This window comes from Canis lupus, chromosome 20, assembly GCF_003254725.2.
Source record: "Canis lupus dingo isolate Sandy chromosome 20, ASM325472v2, whole genome shotgun sequence".
In the NCBI taxonomy this organism is placed as follows: Eukaryota; Metazoa; Chordata; class Mammalia; order Carnivora; family Canidae; genus Canis; species Canis lupus.
In genome coordinates, this window is record NC_064262.1 from 37,324,054 (window position 1) to 37,343,185 (window position 19,132).

Consider the following 19,132-nt stretch of genomic DNA (forward strand, 5'->3'; position numbering starts at 1 on the left):
ACGCGGGACTCGATCCCGGGTCTCCAGGATCACACCCCGGGCTGCAGGCAGGCGCTAAACCGCTGCGCCACCGGGGCTGCCCTTGGGTTGTTTTTGAAATGCATGCAAATAAGCTGGATTCCTAGATGCACACATTAACCGTTGTGTGACGTTACTTGTGGAATCGAGTCTGTCATCCCTCCATCAGAACGGGAGACTCAGGAGGAGAGGGACGTTGTCGGCCCGGCACACGGTAGGCGCACGGCCAATAAAACGGCTTGTACAATGAATGACCAATACTTCCAAAGCGCTTAGATCAATACGTGAAATCAAGCTTCCGGGATTTCATTGTCCCGGCCACCGGAAGTTCCCGGTGGGGGAACTGAGCCGCTCTGGCCGCGGCGAGCCTGGACTCTATGGCGGGTCCTCCCGGCCGGCGGAACCCCTCTGGCCGCCCGGCGCTGAGGCTCGGTGGCGGGTGCTTCCGGGCGGCGGGAGCATGCGCGGTGCGGCGCTGGCCGGGATCGCTATGGCAGCGGCGTTGCTGTGGGCCCAGCCTCCGCGCTCCGGTCGGGGCCCGACAGTCTCAGCGGCGGCCGGCACCGCGGCCCCTTGGGCATGAGCGCGGTGTCCCGCCACGGCCCGCGACTCTGGCCGCCGCTGTCGCCGCATCTCAGCTTTGGGCCGGCGCCGGGAATATGCCCCTGGCCGCCTACTGCTACCTGCGAGTCGTGGGCAGGGGCAGCTACGGGGAGGTGACGCTCGTGAGGCACCGGCGGGACGGCAGGCAGGTCGGCGGGGTTGGGGCCCGCAGCGGGTGGAGGGCCGCCGTCCGCAGGCTAGGCCCCGGGTGGCCTGAAGGGGACACACCTCGGATGTCACTTCTTCAGGGAAGCCGCCCATACCACCGAGAGTAGGCCAGGCCGTACTGTAAGACGCGCCCCAAACTCCCTGTAATACCTTTACGGCATTAACTGTTGGGCTTGGTCTACACGCCTTCCCCACTCTTGACAATGCCGTGAGCTGGTTCATTCCCACGACCCAACACAGCGCCTGGCAGGTATTACTCTTTGTGTGAAGGGCCCCCTTCACACAGGGTCTGACCTGCAGACTCCCTTAAACCTCGGCCCATCACCTTCCCGCCAAAGCTTTCAGGGTCTGCGTGTCAGTGATTAGCACCACCAACCATCCACATGCCTAGGCTGGACATGCCCCGGGGTCATTCTGGACACACACTACACCCCCCACCCCACCCGCATTCATCTATCCAAGAAGCCAGCAGGCCTCTTTATCTCCACTGGTACCACCCCCAATCCAGGACTTGGCCTCCAGGATCCTTCCTGCCTCATGGCTTGCTCTTCATCACTTTCATTGCCATCTCATTGATTCTTCTAAAAGTTAGAGCTAATGTTGTCACTCCTTTCTTCCAAGCACTTTATCCTATGACCCTCAGGGTAATGACCCAGTTCTTTAAAGTGATTTATAAGAAGTGTGACCATATAATGTTATGATCCAAACTGGGACAATTTAGAAACTGGAGGCACTATTTTTTTTTTTAAAGATTGATTGATTGATTGATTGACTGATTATAGACATAGAGAGAGAGAGAGAGAGAGAGAGAGAGAGAGGCAGAGACACAGGCTGAGGGAGAAGCAGGCTCCATGCTGGGATCCCTACATGGGACTCAATCCCGGGACTCCAGGATCAGGCCCTGGGCCAAAGGTGGCACTAAACCCCTGAGCCACCCAGGAATCCCCTAGAAACTGGAGGCACTATTAATAATTACACCGGGGGGACGGTGGCAGTGCCCCGGGCAAGCTGAAAGATGTTTCTCCAAGTATAAGGCCCTCTAGCCTCTTGTGCCTGGTGTTCGGTGCAGGTAGCTCTGCCTAGAACACAAGCTCAGTCAAATAAGAGATTTATTCAGTAACAATAAGGGGATGAGATGGATTTTTTTGAGTAGATGGTGGGGTATTAATTGTAACAAGGTGGTAATAATAGCCCCTCACATTTGAGCAGTAGTTTACAAAGCACATTTATATATATGCTTGTTGATTAATGAATTGTATGGACCGTTAATTGGTGGTGGGGCAGTGTATTAGGTGTCAAAGGATACTGACCTTTTTTGAAGTGGGAATAATTTTTAATGTTGACAATCAGTGATTTTTAACCTTATTAGGCCATGGATCCCTTTGAATGTCTAATGCAATCTATGGACCCATTCTGTCTACAGATGTATTTTCAAACCATATATTCTAAAACTTTGTAGGGGGAATTTAGAGTTGAAGGAATCTTTACCACTGGTTTAGTGGTCTATCCAGTTGTATGCTAATATGGACTCATTTTTTAGCCATTAATGGAATTGTATACTGTAGATGGAAAGTATAGTAAATTGATTGTGGCCCTTCAGCCTAAATCTAACCTGTTGAAACTATCAGTAAATTATAGCAAATCTCTTCTCCAGTTTTGTGAATAACAAAATGAGTAGGTTATTTGGTAGGCTCCAGGAGGTTGGTTTTGAGAATAGTCAGGAGAACCCTTAAAAATTCCGAACCTTTAAACTGTATGCTTATTTGCACGTTGAAAAATCATGTGTTTTTTCTATAGTATGTCATCAAAAAGCTGAACCTCCGAAATGCCTCCAGCCGAGAGCGGCGAGCTGCTGAACAGGAAGCTCAGCTTTTGTCTCAGTTGAAGCACCCTAATATTGTCACCTACAAGGAGTCGTGGGAGGGAGGGGACGGTCTGCTGTACATTGTCATGGGCTTCTGCGAAGGAGGTGATCTGTACCGAAAGCTCAAAGAACGGAAGGGGCAGCTTCTGCCTGAGAGTCAGGTGGTGGAATGGTTTGTTCAGATCGCCATGGCTCTGCAGGTACTGTCCAGACTCACAGCATTCCACTTGCTCCAAGGTGACAGGGGGATGGCAGGTGAATTTTAGGAAAATGCTTCCTCAAATGCTTACATGAAAAAAAAATGTGTTTAAAAAAAAAATCCATTCATGAAGTAGACCCAGCCCCTCTTGCTGTAGCATTAGTGTTTCTGAATAAATGATGTCTATTTTGAAGTAAACATGGATTTCAGTTTGCAGGGGATGCCAGTTTCTGTTCATTTAATATTTATAGCAAAATCAATTTTAAGAGTCCTGAGTCGACAAAGAGCAAAAATTGACCATGTTTGTTATCAGCTGGTCAGCTATATCATACACTAAGTGGTTGGGCTAATTAATATGCTTAAATTGTGGGGATATGGGCTTTAACTCTCCTGTGGCAGAGAGAGTGGAAACACAAAACATGCCTGTGTTGGAATGTACACATATTCAAACTTGAGACTGTTTAAAAATTACCACTCTGGAACTGGGCAGATTTGTCCAGAATAGATTGACCGTGTTTAAATTTTAAGATACTCTGTCTAAATAAAAGTGATCTTGTTATATTTGAGAATATTATTAAGCTAAAGATTTCATGAGTCTGAGGAGAATGTGCATCTGACCCTGTGTGAGTTGTCCTTCTCCCTTCAGTGGGAGTTTGTAAGCATATTGTTAGCTGGATCCATTTAATGCTAAATTTATATGGTAAAATTTTCAAAGTACCAGGGGACAGTTTTGAAGGATACTGGGCAAATTAATGTGTGGAACTTAATTTCTTGCTTTGGAAAGTTATAAATCAGACTTTTTATTTAGAGATGATAAGATAGTAGCATTTTGTTATTTAGGTGACTGAGACTCTTTAACTCTTGCAATTGTTTTTTTTTTTTTTTTAAGATTTTATTTATTTATTCATGAGAGACACAGAGAGAGGCAGAGATAGGCAGAGAGAGAAGCAGGCTCCTTGTGGGGAGCCCAATGTGGGACTTGATTCCTGAGATTCCAGGATCACACCCTGAGCCAAAGGCAGATGCTCAGCCATTGAGCCACTCAGTCTTCCCAACTCCTGCAATTGTTGATGATAATGTAAGAAGTCAGGAATAAGTAAGTAGATAAGTATATTTATATTTAATGAAGTTTTATTTTTTCCTCAGTATTTACATGAAAAACATATCCTTCATCGAGATCTGAAAACTCAAAATGTCTTCCTAACAAGAACAAATATCATCAAAGTAGGTGACCTAGGAATTGCACGAGTGTTAGAGAACAATGGTGACATGGCTAACACTCTCATCGGCACACCCTACTACATGAGCCCTGAATTGTTTTCAAACAAACCTTACAACTATAAGGTAGGATTGGGCTGTGTATTCCAGCTCACTTTTTCTCTAGGACAGAATTTGTAACTTCAGAACCCATCAGATAGAAAATCAGAGGAATACTCTGTGAATTGGCTTAAGGAAAATATTTTCTATTTTGTTTTGTCAGTAAGGTATTCTGACATTTGACTATTTACTATTTTCCTTTTCTAGTCGGATGTTTGGGCTCTGGGATGCTGTGTTTATGAAATGGCTACCCTGAAGCATGCTTTCAATGCAAAAGACATGAATTCTTTAGTTTATCGGATTATTGAAGGAAAGGTAAAGAATATTCTGGAACTGATTGTTTTTAATATTAGAAGCAAGATTAATCTGATGTAGCATTGTAAGTAGCTATTGGCAAAAATAAAATCATTGATATTGGATGGATAGGTAAGAATGGAAGGTCCTTTCTATGGGGTGGTTGAACTAGAAAGAGGAGGGGGTTGATCGTATTTTAATATTAATTTGTAAGAGTGGCTTAACGGTTCTGAAGAATTGGCTTTTTGAAAACTACCACCTTGTAACCACAGGATGTGCCGGTGCCCTGAGAGGATATTAGCTCCTAAGCAGCTATGGTTAAATTAGCCCCATCTGAAATTAGTCCACTCTGGGCAGAGTACCCATTTCATTCCCAGCTTGCTTAGTACCTGGTGATTGTAAGGCACTTTGCAACAATGTAAAATAATAATAAAAAACAAAAATAAAATGAGCCTACTCTTTGAGATGTTGCTCCTTTGATAGTCATCACAATTACAAATAGCCAATTAAAAACTGCAGAAAGCAATGTGTACGACATAGGCACCAAAGTGACCACCTTTATATGTTACTTCCATGAGGCTAGTTGTCCTCCACACACTATTAAGTTTTAAAGCTGTAAACCATCTACTGATTTCAATATTATGCCACGACTCACTTTCATTTTAATTTCAAAATATTGAAAAACACAAAAAAAGTAAAATGTGCCCCTAATTCTACTACTTATAGAATCAAACAAGAAAGGAGTGAAATTCCCCTCTCCTTCTATTCTTTTCTATCTTCTGGAGATCCACCATTGCTAAAAATTTTGTGCACAGCCTTCTTAGCATTTTCCTGTCTATAAATATACCTCAGTCTGTGTGTATATATGCACATATACACACAGGCACTTTTAAAAGAGTAACTGAAATGGAATCAGGCAGTACATACTGGTATACAACTTGTTCTTTGAAGTTAATATATGAGGACATCTTTTGAGGTCAGTACCTGTCTCATATTTTAAGAAGCTGCCTAGCATTTTATTAGAAGGGTGTACCATAAGCTATGTTCTGGATATTCTGGATAGACATTTAAGTTTCCAGTTGTTTACTGCTGCAAGAACAATGCTGCAGTGAATATCCTGGTACATAAGTCTTTAGGAACTCATGTTCTTATTTCTGAAGGAGAGAGTCCTCAAATGGGACTGCTGGTTTGAAAAATATACTTTTATAGTCTCACAACGTGCTGCCATGACCAGGATACTAGTAAACTTCCTGTATACTGGCTCTTTTCTGCTTCTGTGGATAATGACTTTAAAAAAAATTTTTTTTTTTTGATGGGCCACAAAGCAAAGTTTGTTGAGCGATAGTACAAAGCTCCTGAAGAGGGAGGGGACCCCGAGAGGGTTGCCCTGTGGATAATGACTTTAAAGAAATATTGGGAAATCTTTACTTTTTCCTTATATTGTGCTAAGACCATAGTCATAATCATATTATTTCTCTTTGTAGCTGCCACCAATGCCAAAAGATTATAGCCCAGAGCTATCAGAACTGATAAGAACAATGCTGAGCAAGAGGCCTGAAGAAAGACCCTCTGTGAGGAGCATCCTGAGGCAGCCTTACATAAAGCACCAAATCTCTTTGTTTTTGGAGGCCACAAAGGCGTAAGATACTTCCCTTGCAAATAGGTGGCTAAACAAATGAATACAAGAAGGTAGCTTCTATAATTTTCATATGTAAGAATTTATGGTGAGGTTATATTTATTTATTTATTTATTTTTGAGAGAGAGAGAGAGAAGGGAGGAGGAGCAGGGGCAGAGGAGAGAGAATCTTAAGCAGGCTCCATACCTAGTGCAGCGCCTGATGCAGGGCTTGATCTCACAACCCTGAGACTGTAGCCTGAGCTGAAATTCAAGAGTCAGATACTTAACCAACTGAGCCACCCAGGCACCCCTGTGGTGAGTTTTTTTAAACATGAAGGAAAATTGCATGATTAGGGCATATGTTGAGATTTACTTAATTGCTAAAATCAAAAATCTAGAAAATCATTTAGAGAATCACTTTAACATTCCTCAGGGTTCCAAGATATATCATGTATGATTCTTTCAAAAGGATATATGTTTAAGAAACCATATGAAAACGAGATTATCTAAGAAGTCTGTTGTATGTGAGAGTCACAGTCTCTGCCTTGTGACATGTTTTGAGAGCAATACTAGAGAGGCCCCAGGGGATAAAGAAAAACCACCACTTTATTTACATTGTCTGTTTGATACAAACAGACCTTTGGCCTTCAGCAGCACTAGTCTTGTGCTCCCATTAAATTCTCCAGAGGGCTAGTAGGTGTAGAAATGTCACACTATAAGAGTTAGGGAGGGGTCTTTGGGTGGCTTAGTCAGATAGCATCTGCTTCAGCTCAGGTCATAATCTCAGGATCGTGGTTTCGAGTCCCACTTCAGGCTCCCTACTCAGCAAGGAGCCTGCTTCTCTCTCTCTCCCTCTGCCCCTCCCCCTGTTTGTGTTTGTGTTCTCTCTCTGAGAACACATACATACATACATAAATCTTTTAAAAAAAAGATTTAAAAGAGTCGGAGATATTAATCCTGTACATTTTTATTCTGCAAGGCCAGGCTGAGCACACCTGTCCTTCTTACCCTCAAACTTGGCAAAGCAGTTGTAGTATAGTTATGTGAAACTTGAAAATTCCATACATGAGGTAGTTTCTCATAGATTTCTGATGGTGAATAATCTTGTATTTATAGACACCAGTATTTCTACTAACACCCTTTTTCTGTTCCAGGATCCAATTCAGGATTCCATATTGCATTTAGTCCTCTTGTCTCCTTAGTCAACTTGTGTCTGTGACAGTTTCTCACCTTCTTTGTTTTTCATGACCTTGATTAATTTTGAAGAGTACTGGTCAAGTATTTTGCTGAATGCCCTCTGGTTTTTAGATGACTCTTCTAAATGGGGCAGTTTTTGTACTACATACACATATTTCCTTATATATGTAAAAACCTTTAATCTTCACTATACTGATAATAATTTTCTTCCTTCCTCATAAAGAAAAACATCCAAAAGTAATATTAAAAGCAGTGACTCTAAATCGAAGCCTGTTGCCACAGTGGTCTCTGGAAATGCTGAATCGAGTCATAAAGTAGTTCCCCTCCAGCCACAGTCTTCTGAGGGCTCCAAGACATATGTAATGGTATGTTTCTTTTTAAAGGGTATATATTTTAGAAACTATTAAAACGATAGGTTATTGGGGCTCCTGGGTGGCTCGGCTGTGTAAGTGTCTGCCTTCGGCTTAGGTCATGATCCCAGGGTGCTGGGATTGAGCCCCAAGTGGGGCTCCTTGCTCAGCAGGGAGCCTGCTTCTCCCTGTCCCTCTGCTGCTCTCCCTGCTTGTGTTCTCTTGCTCTCTCAAATAAATAAAATCTTTAAAAACCAACAAACAGTAAGTTATCTAAGCAGGTTATATAACATGAAGTTAATCACTTTCTAGTGAACCATTAATTACATTTAGTGCATTCACAGTGTTGTGCAACCACCACCTCTGTCTAGTTTCAAAACATTCCACATCACCCCAAAAGGAAATCCCAGACCCATTAAGTAATCATCCTTATTCCCTCCTCCATCTGGCCCCTGGAAACCACCAGTGTGTGTATTCTGTCTCTATGGATTTGCCTATTCCGAGTATTTCATATAAATGAAATCATATAATATGTAACCCCTCGTGTCTGGCTTCTTTTACTGAGCGTGATGTTTTCTAGGTAGCATGTATCAGTACTCCATCTATTTTTATGTCTGAGTAATATTCCACTGTATGTATGTACCACAGTTTGCTTATCCATTCATTCATTGTTGGATATTGAATTGTTTTTGCCTTTTGGCTGTTGACATGAACATTTGGGTACAAGTCTTTGAGTCCCTGTTTTCAGTTCTTTTGGGTATATAACTAGAAGTGCAATTGCTGTGCTATATGGTAGTTCTATATTTACTTTCTGAGGAACCAGCACACTGCTTTCCATAGTGGTTGCGTTTTACTTTTACTGCATGTTTTTACTGCGTGCAGCAATGCACAAGAGTTCCAGTTTCTTCACAACTTCACTAAACCTTGTGATTTTCTACTTTTCTGATTCTAACCGTCCTAGTGCATGTGAAGTGGTATCTCAGTGTAGTTTTGAGTTGCGTTTCCCTAATGACTAATGACTAATGACAGAGCATCTTCCCACAAGCTTCTTGGCCATTTGTATTCCTTCTCTTGAGAAATGCCTAGTAAGCACTTTGCCCATTTTTTAATTGGGTTTTTTGTATTTTTGTGGTTGAGTTCTAAGAGTTCTTTCTGTATTATGGGCACTGGATCCTTATCAGATACATGATTTACAAATATTTCTTCCCATGCTATAGATTGGCCTGTCACTTTCTTGATAATATCCCTTTATACACAAAAGTTTTTAATTTTGAGGAAGCCTGGTTTATGTTTTTTCTTATGTTGCTTGTACTTTTAGTGTCATATCTAAGAATTTCTTGTTAAATCCAAGCTCATGACAGTGTATGCCTGTGTTTTAGGAGTTTTATAATTTTATCTCTTTTATTTAGTTTTTTTTTAAGATTTTATTTATTTATTCATGATAGAGAGAGGCAGAGAAACAGGCAGAGGGAGAAGCAGCCTCCATGCAGGGAGCCCGACGCGGGACTCGATCCCGGGACTCCAGGGTCACGCCCTGGGCCAAAGGCAGGCGCTAAACTGCTGAGCCATCCAGGGATCCCCTTATATTTAGGTTGTTGATTCATTTTTAAATTTTTAAATTTATGTTTATTGTGGTGAAATAAACATGACATAGAATTTGCCATTTTTGTAAAAGATTATTAGAGAGAGAGAGAGAGAGGACATGAGCAGGAAGGGGCAGAGGGAGAGAAAATCTCAAGCAGACTTCACGCTGAGTGCAGAGTCCATTGCGTGGCTCGATCCCATGACCTTGAGATCACAACCTGAGCCAAAACCAAGAGTTGGACTCTTACCTAACCATGCCACCCAGGCATCCCAGAACTTACCATTTTGAAACACCTCTAAGCCTACAATTTAGTGGCCTTAACTACACTCACAATATTGTGTAACCATTACCACTATCTTCCAAATCCTTTTCATTACTCCAAGCAAACTGTACTCATTAAACAATAGTTCCCCATTCCTTCTGTTCCCAGGCCCACTGGGACCTCTAATCTACTTTCTGTATCTATGAGTTTACCTATTCTAGATGAATAGAATCATACAATATTTGTGCTTTTGTGTCTGGCTTATTTTATTATGTTTTTACGATTCATCCATATTGTAGCATGTGTCAGTACTTCATTCCTTTTCATGACTGAGTAATATTCCATTGTTATGTGTGTATAATATTTTGTTTATCTCTTTATCTGCTAATGGACATGTTGGTTGTTCCACCTTTTGGCCAGTGTGAATAACGCTGCTGTAAACATTGGTGAGCAAATATCTGTTTGAGTCCCTACTCTCAGTTCTTTGGGATATTTACCTAGAAATGAGATTTCTGGGTTATATAGTGATTCTATGTTTAACTTTCTAAGGAACTTGCTGTACCTTTTTTGAGTTATTTTATGTGGTATGAGGAATGCTGTAATAAGTTGGAAGCATATTTTCACCAGGGTGAAGACAAATGTTTGTCCCAGGAGAAACCCATAGTCATTGACCCCTTGAAGACACCAGCAAGCCTGAAAGGCCACAACTGCAAACCAGACGTGAGCGATACCTCAGAATCACTAGCCACAATCAGTAAAGTGAATATTGACATCCTACCTGCAGAAAGAAGAGATTCATTGAGTGATGGCTTAGTTCGGGAGAATCAGCCAAGACACTTAGACACCTCTAATGAGCTAGAAGGTAAATGCAGTATTTCTCAAGTGAAGGAGAAGCTGCAGGATGGCACTGAGCCCAGCGCTCAACCCAGAAACGTAATTCCCGCATGGTTCTCTAATGATGTCACTGGGGAAAGGAGTGACCCAGCGAGACCTCTGCAGCCCCTAAACAAAGACCAAAAGCCAAAAGACCAGGTGAGTGATATGCATGAGGTGCTGGTTTCAGAGAGAGAGAGAGAAATGGAAAGTGTAGTCACAAAGATGTGAGTTGTGTTGTTTATTGTGTTCTAGTTGGCATTTTAGGAAAATCAGTTATTTTGTGTACCAGCTTAAGCATTACAGAAACTAAAGAATAGGACTCACAGAATTCTTAGATGCGTTATGCCCTGGCATAGGGTATTTGGTGGAAGCATGCTATTTGTATGTTTTTTCCCATTTATTTGTCACTCTTTCTTAGGCCTCCACCATGGATGGGTATGGAATTCCACCAAGTAGGTAACATCACATTTCTTCTTGCGCTTGGCAAGTTAGTGATTGATCTGATTTCTTAAGGAATAGAAAAAAAGTATTTTATGTGTTGGAACCAAAGGGGAAGGAAGAGGCAAAAAGAAAGTGGCAAAAGGATTTTGATACTAAGAGACTATTCTGAGTAAATTTAATGGTTAACTTCTACTTGAACTTGGAAAGAAGCCCGAGTTAGATGAAGCATGGCAATGGCTGAGGATTAGAGAGAAAGCCAGAACGTTTGGTGAACTTTTGATTTTTATATGGAAAATATTCTAAAAATATATTTAAGATGTATCTTAATTATTTTTATAGTCTGTGTTAAAGTATTCAAATTTTATATATTAAATATATTTTCATATTTGATATCTTTTATGTAGATATATAAAAACTAATACACTTATATTCAAATGTTTTAAATTTTTATTCTTACGGGAAAGTCCAAGTATAATGCTTTTGTCATTTAAAGTCATTGGATTGAAGTCTTAAGCTTTCTTTGGACACTGGAATTCTTAGTACTTTATGGATAAATCTGTATGTGTCCTGCTTGTTCTGCCTGGCTCTCAAATTATATTCAGGTTTACTTGTTTCATTTTTTCTGTTTATTTATCTAATGGTTAAAGTACCGACTCATTGGTTTTTAGTACATTTGTAGAATTGTACAGTCATCCTTGTCTAATTCCAGAACATTTCCATAACCTCAAAAAAAAAATAGTGTGTTTCTTATAATAGTCACTGTCCGTTGCTCCTGGCCCCAGCCCCTGGCAACCATTGTCTGTATGGATTTGCCTATAATGAGCATTTCATGTACAGGCATACCTTACCTCAGAGATATTGCCAGTTTAATTCCAGATCACCGTAAATAGAACGAATATTGCATTATTAAAGGGTGTCAAATTTAACCAGTGGATGTAAAAGTTACATTTACACTATGATCTAACCATTGTATGAGCTTTCAGCAAGTCATAATCTGTTTGCTGGTGGTGGAAGGTCTTGCCTCAGTGTTGATGGCTGCTGATTGATCAGCGTGGTGGTTGCTGAAGATTGGGGTGGCTGTGGCAATTTCTTTCAATAAGACAACGGTAAAGTTTGCCACATCTGTTGACTTTTCCTTTCATTTAAACACTTAGAAGCCATCGCAGGGTTATTAATTGGCCTGTTTTTAATATTATCATGTCTCAGGTTATAAGAAGGCCCAAGGAGAGGTAGAGGGATGGGGGGTGGGGGGAAAGCCAGTCAGTAAAGCAGTCAGAACACACACTTTTGTCAATTAAATTCTCCATCTCTTATGGGCACAGTTTGTGATGCCCCAAAACAATTACAATAGTAACATCAGAAATCACTGGTTACAGATCACCATAACGCACATAATACTATTGATAGTGTTTGAAATATTGTGAGAATTACTAAGATGTGACACAGAGACATAAAGTGAGCAGATGCTGCTGGAAAAATGATGCCAATAGATTTGCTTGTCGCAGGGTCACAAACTTTCCATTTGTAAAAAAAACACAATTATCAATGAAGCACAATAAAGTGGAGCATAATAAAATGAGATATGCCTATAAATAGAATCATAATACAATTTATGGCCTAAGTAAAAGCTTCTTTTACTTAGCATGATGTTTTCAAGGTTTTCCTTTTAATTTTTTAAATTAAAAAAATTTTTTTGAGCAATTTTATTTTTTTAAAGAATGTATTTATCTGAAGGGGGAGAGAGTGTGTGCATGAGCAGTGAGGAAGGGTAGAAGGAGAGGGAGAAATAGACTCCCCGCTGAGCTGGGAGCTGATGTAGGACTCAATCCCAGGATCCTGAGATCATGACCTGAACTGAAGGCAGGTGCTTAACCAACTGAGGCACCCAAGTACCCCTGCATTCCTTTTTAAATTGCCAAATAAATTCACTGTGTCTACACTGTATTTTATTTTTCCATTCATCAGTTGAACATTTGAGTTGTTTTCACTTTTTGGTTACTGTGGATAATGCTATTATGAACATTCTTTTTTGTTATTGGTATGAACATTCTTTTACAAGTTTGTGTGTGAACATATGTTTTCAGTTCTCTTGGGTATATACCTGTGATTGGAATTGCTGGGTCATATGGTAACTCTATGTTTAACTTTTTAAGGAACTCTAAGACTGTTTTCCAAAGCAACTACATCACTCTACTTCCCAACAATATGTGAAAGTTACAGTTTCTCCACATCCTCACCAGTATTTGCTACTTTCTGGTTTTTTGATTCTGCCTATCCTAGTGAATATGAAGTGCTATCTTATTGTGGTTTTGAGTTGCATCTTTCTAATGACTAATGATGTTCAGCATCTTTTCATGTGCTTTTTGGCCATTTCTATACATACTTTGGAAAAATATCTATTCAGGTCTTTTTTTTCCCCTCTAAGATTTTGTGTATTTATTTGAGAGAGTGAGCATGTAAGCTGGGGAAGGAAAGGGAGAGAGAATCTTAAGCAGAATCTGTGCACTGATCCCAGGGCTCTGAGAACATGACCTGAGCTGAAATCAAGGGTCAGATGCTTAACTGACTGAGCCACCCAAGCACCCCTTTAAAAACATAAATTGAACATCAGTAGTTTTGGGTTAATAAGAATCTGAGTAATCTCATTAAAATAATTTTTTATTTTGGGGCATCTAGGTGGTATAGTTGGTTAAGTGTTCAACTCTTGGTTTTGGCTCAGGTTGAGATCTTGGGTCATAAGATCGAGCCCCACCACAGGCTCTGTACTCAGCATGGAGCCTGCTTGGGATTTTCTGCCCCTCCCACTCATGCGCTTGCATTCTGTCTCTCTTTCTTTCACTCTCTCTCTCTCAAATAAATAAATCTTAAAAAAAATAATAAGTACTTGTGTTTATTTGGGGAAAGAGAAAAAAAGCTAGAATATGTGGGTAACTGATGTCAGCATAATATCTTTACCTGTCAGCCGTGCAAATGAGCATGTATTTTGAAAAAGATGCTCCTCCTTTTCATTTCCATTTATAATTTTAAAATAGTTTGGCCTTTTGGAAGTTCAAAAGACTATTTCATTATTCTGTTTTCTTGTTTGTTTCACTTTATTTTTTTTAAGGATCAAGTTGCTAATGAATGTGTTACAGAAAAACCAGACAGAACCCTCTCAGGTTTACAGCCGCACAGCTTTGGCTCTGAGCCCTCCCTTTCTCGACAACGACGACAGAAGAAAAGAGAACAGCCTAAGCACAGTGGGGAAGAGAGACAGGTCAGTAGAGATCTCTGTAGGGTAAGTCATTGTGCTGCTGCTGGGGAATAGACTTTATTTAGACTGATTAGTAGTTGCCAAAAAGGCGCATAAGAAATTCAGGGAACATATGGAGAGGGTTGGCAATGGCGAGATGCTAAATATTAGTTTTCAAATCTCAGTGAGTTGGAAACAGAGTAAAGATTTTATCTTCCTCAGCAAAAATGGACAGATCATCTTGAGAGTTAAGAGAAGAAGCTAACAAGAGTAAATCTCTGATCCCTTCTGTGTTATGGTGATGAATAGCTTCTCCCTTCTGCAAAAAATCATGTTGACACCTCATTTCTTGAATTGACTTTCACAAGTACCCTCTCTGTAAGCTTCTTAGATGGTAATTCACTTGTGGCAAAATTTCTTTGCAATACATTGCAATGTTTTGAAGTTTTTGAGAGCAGATCATTAACAAATACAAAGGAGACTTACTGGTGGGGGAACTTTGGAGGTGGCTGTATATGAAATTGATAATTTTCCACCTCCCCCCTTTTATTTATTTAAATTCCAGGAGGCTCCTCCTCGACTTTTACCTTCTCTTCCCACCGCTGGAAAAAAGGATGTCACATTAACACAAAAAGATGCTGAAAACCAAAGTAGATTGGTCATTGGGTCTGCTGTGAGCTCCTTGAGGAGCAAGGAGGTGTCATCATCAAAGGTTTGTGGGAATGTATATTGGTTTTTTTTCCAACCTTATAAAACTTTCTGATTGTAAAAATCCTGCATATAATGTGAAGTTTTGTATTAAAACATCTTACCCTGCTTCCTAGCAAGCAACAGAGGGGACAAATTTGTGATTCTCAGCAGAAGCTTTTATTGAAATGGATGGACTCTATAGTTCCTGGGATGGTCACTTCTCCTACTTAATTAAGGAGAACAAGTAGATTCTAAATATAGGAAAATTCAAAATTTTCCATTTGTCTTTCCAAAAATGAGTACTTACCCAAAATGAGAGTTGTGATCATTCATAGATAGTTAGTTTTAACCGTGATGTGGACTGATTTCAAACAGATACTCCTTTAAAGGCCTATGCAGAGCCTTTCCTATAGTCATGCATTGCAGTTGTTACAAAAATAGTGAGTAGTAGTGAAAGTAACTGACTCTCTTTAAAAGGACCGACCGTTATCAGCAAGAGAAAGGAGGCGACTAAAGCAGTCACAGGAAGAGATGTTTCCCTCAGGTAAAGTTTTCTCTTTCCTTTATCGATTGGAGGTTGTTGATACAGCTTATGGAGATAGCATTGGTTCTGATTGTGAGGTGTGAAGAATTTTCAGCATCAATGATCCATTTGGGAAACGGATTTGGAAGAATATTTTGAAATTTCTTAATAAAAAAAATTTCTTAATCAAACCTTTAAAAAAATCAGAATAGGCTGTTGGGTCTGGAACTTGTATTATCAGAGGAAGAGGGTATTAAAAAGAGAAGAGGGCTTTGAGTGGCATTAACTCCTGGGAGATTTTAGACAGGAAATCTAAACAGATTTAGATTTAATCTGTTTCCATATTCAGATTTTGCTGGACATGGAGTGCTATCTTCTCAGTAACAGAGTGGTGAAGCTGGGAGAATGGTGCTATCCTGGGCTGAGGGCTGCCGTCATTCTTATTACTATAATCTGGAGACAGTACTAGCAGTTTCTATTTATTGAATGCTGATTGTGTTTCAGCATTATGGGAACCATTTTAAGAGCATTATTTCATCTCTTGTTTATGGTAACTGTCAAAAATAGGCAGTATTATCTGCATTTTACAGCTGAGGAAACTGAGGCTTGGAGGGGTTACCTACCTGCCCAGGGTCACCGAGCTGGTGGACCAAGAACTGAGGTGGCAGACACCAGAGTGATGATGAAGATGCTATCTTTGTTACTTCTAGGCTGGCACTTGCTGTAACACCCTCTTCTGTTGAGGCCAGCCCACCACAAATAACTGCTGGGGGTGGTCACTTTTTCAGGCCCTTCAGTGAGGAGATCTCTGAGTGCATCAGGCCCAGGGAATTCACAAGAAGAAGGCCAGCCCACCCCTGCCCTGTGGTCTTCTGACTGCAGTGTTGCTCAGGTACGTTACAGAGTCCTCTGGAAAATGGGAATGGGTCTACATCTGGCAAATCTAATACAGGAAACCTCATAAATGCCAACTCCATTGATTTCTGGAATGATACTGGCTTAAGTTATACCTTTCACTCTTGAGAAGGAAAAGAACTGGTGAATAATAATTAAAAAGATTATTTTGGTGGTATCTGAGTGGCTCAGTTGGTTAAGTATCTGCTTTCAGCTGAGGTCATGATCCCAGAGTCCTGGCATCAGACTCCCTGCTCAGCAGGGAGCCTGCTTCTACTTCTCCTTCCGCCCCTCCCCCCAACTTGTGCTCTCTCACACACTATCTCAAATAAATAAATAAAATCTTTAAAAAAAGATTATTTTTGATTCATTAAAGGAATGAGTTTTTCAGGTGCTCTTTTAAGCATAGTTACTGTCTTTTTTAGGTAGTGTTTAATACAGGACTTCCAAAGGGCTTCCAAAGGACTTCCAAAGCAACATTTTGCTTATTTTGCTTTGTACCCAATATGCCTGTCTACCTGGCCAAATTTTAGTCTCCCTTATCTCTGCTCAATTTCCTATTTGTGTCTGAGTTCCTTAGCTTCTCGCCTAGGGAGGATACAGGGGTAACATCTAGTGGCTAAATGAGTATTTGCAAGGTTTCCAGCTCATGTTCATTTTCTGTGTAATGATACCCGGGGAATAGTTATGCACTTTTCTGTATTGCAGTTTCTGACATTATTTCTGGGAGCATATAATTATATTAAAAAATAGAGGGATCCCTGGGTGGCTCAGTGGTTTAGCGCCTGCCTTAGGCCCAAGACATGATCCTGGAGTCCGAGGATCGAGTCCCACATCCTGCTCCCTGCATGAGCCTGCTTCTCCCACTGCCTGTGTCTCTGCCTCTGTGTGTGTGTGTGTGTGTGTGTGTGTGTGTGTCTCATAAATAAATAAATAAATCCTTTAAAAAAAAAAAGAAAAAAAATAGAAACTTCCTGCTCTTTGGGGATCCCTGGGTGGCTCAGCGGTTTAGTGCCTGCCTTCGGCCCAGGGTATGATCCTGGAGACCCGGGATTGAGTCCCACATCAGGCTCCCTGCATAGAGCCTGCTTCTCCCTCTGCCTGTGTCTCTGCCCCCCTCTCTCTCTCTCTCTGTGTCTCTCATGAATAAATAAATAAAATCTTTAAAAAAAAAAAAAAAAAAGAACCTGCTCTTGAAAGTAAGGAAGATTTGTTGCTTTAACAGTATTTTATGAATCAGTTGTTTTGCTAATCAAGATGTTCCTCTTCATTTTCCAGAGTAATAAGGTTTGTGTGTAATTAAATCAAGTTATCCTTTAAAGTATTTTAGCAAGCAGTCTCAGATATAAGCAAACTGAGATTGCTTTTATTTAGGTGGCATTTTACCTAGCTTAAAATTCCTTAGATTACTAGCCCTCTGTTTAGGAGTTAGAGTACCAGAACTATTTGTCTACTCTCCTCTGGAAAGGAAATTTCTTCATAGTTGAGACTTTCCAGGGAGTTTTACAAGTTTTAATGTTCTTCGGGGTTCACTTGTGAACTTTATGGGTGAACTGGGACATCATTTGGGTAAAGTCACTTGAATTTTTAGATTCTTAGTTTCCTCTGTTAAATCAGATCTTGGTGCACATTGTAACTATACATTGTGTCTAAGAGTGTTGTCATGTGGAATTTTGTTTTTCCATACATGAAAGGAAAGGAAACTCATCCGCTGTCTGTCTGAGGATGAATTAAGTTCTTCTACAAGTTCAACTGATAAATCAGATGGGGATTCCAAGGAACGGTAAGGTTCTGTCTCCTTTCATAAACAATTTCTTTTTGAATTAATCCTAAATGTACATTTGTAGTAGTATTCAGACCCGTAGTGCTGTTATAAATAACATTATAAATGGGTTTTGGTACATGATAGAGCTAAAAAACTATCTCTTCTAATGAACACATCTGATTTCATTCAGAATTCTTATAGAATGTCTTCTTAGATCTATGGTTTATAGTTTTCATCAGATTTGCAAAAATTTTGGCTGTTACTTCCTAATTTTTTTGGATCTCTCTTCTTGCCTTCGTGAGAATTTTAATTTCATATATATTAGATTGTTTAAAGTTGTCCCACAGCTCACTGATGTTGTTCCTGTTTTTTATACTTTTTTATGTTTCATTTTTCATAGATTCTACTACCATGTCTTTAGGTTCACTAATGTTTTCTTTAGCATCTAGTCTGCTAATCCTATCTCATGCATTTAACACTGTATTTTTAATTTCTAGGAGTTCCATTTAAGTCTTTTTATATCTTCCATGCTTCTCCTTTTTTTTTTTAATCAAGATTTTATTTATTTATTCATGACAGACACAGAGAGGCAGAGACATAGGCAGAGGGAGAAGCAAGCTTCCTGCGGGAAGGGACCTGGACCCTGGGATCACCACCTGAGCCAAAGGCAGACACTCAACCACTGAGCTACACAGGCATCCCTTCCATGCCTCTCCTTAATATGTTAATGTATTCTTCTAAACTTGGACATGTGGAGTATATTTATAATAACCACTTTAATGTCCTTATCTACAAATTCTATCACCTGTGTCACTTTTGGTCCTGTTTTTATTAACTGATTTGTTTCTCTTCATAAATGTTTGCTGTTTTCCTACTTCTTTGCATGTCTGGTATTTTTGATTGGATGCCAGACATGGCCAATTTTATCACATTTGGGGCTGGTAATTTTTGTATTGCTTTAAGTATTCTTTGTACTTTGTACATGAATGTAATTTACTTAAAAATAGTTAGGCAGTTAGGGTGCCTGGGTGGCTCAATCAGTTAAGCATCTGTCTTCAGCTCAGGTCACGATCCCATGGTCCTGGGGTCAGGCCCTGCATCAAGCTCCAGGCTCAGCGGGAAGTCCACTTCTCCCTCTGCCACTCCCCCAGCTTGTGCTCTCTCTTTCACTTTCTCTCTCAAATAAATAAATAAAAATCTTTTTAAAAAAATGGGCAGAATATATACATAGAACCT

At 40.2% G+C, this 19,132-nt stretch overlaps 1 protein-coding gene across 16 annotated transcripts in view; it reads left to right on the forward strand.

Moving 5' to 3' along the window:
- Positions 1-477: 477 nt before the first annotated feature.
- The window catches only part of NEK4 (NIMA related kinase 4), a 34,850-nt gene continuing 16,195 nt past the window's right edge, over positions 478-19,132 (forward strand). For 11 of the 16 annotated variants that reach the window (XR_007404168.1, XR_003140596.3, XM_025456129.3 and 8 more), the window contains exons 1-12: positions 478-770; positions 2,587-2,853; positions 3,999-4,196; positions 4,377-4,484; positions 5,948-6,102; positions 7,502-7,643; positions 10,103-10,507; positions 13,899-14,048; positions 14,590-14,736; positions 15,192-15,258; positions 16,026-16,129; positions 17,826-17,914. Coding sequence is in view for 14 of the 16 variants with exons in the window: in XM_025456129.3 (XP_025311914.1) it covers positions 678-770; positions 2,587-2,853; positions 3,999-4,196; positions 4,377-4,484; positions 5,948-6,102; positions 7,502-7,643; positions 10,103-10,507; positions 13,899-14,048; positions 14,590-14,736; positions 15,192-15,258; positions 16,026-16,129; positions 17,826-17,914 (1,925 nt within the window). In the remaining 2 variants the exon portion in view is untranslated. Of the gene's footprint in view, positions 771-2,586; positions 2,854-3,998; positions 4,197-4,376; positions 4,485-5,947; positions 6,103-7,501; positions 7,644-10,102; positions 10,508-13,898; positions 14,049-14,589; positions 14,737-15,191; positions 15,259-16,025; positions 16,130-17,825; positions 17,915-18,475; positions 19,108-19,132 lie in introns of those variants that run through there. The other 5 variants (XM_025456134.3, XM_025456139.3, XM_049097867.1 and 2 more) reach the window with 4 other exon arrangements.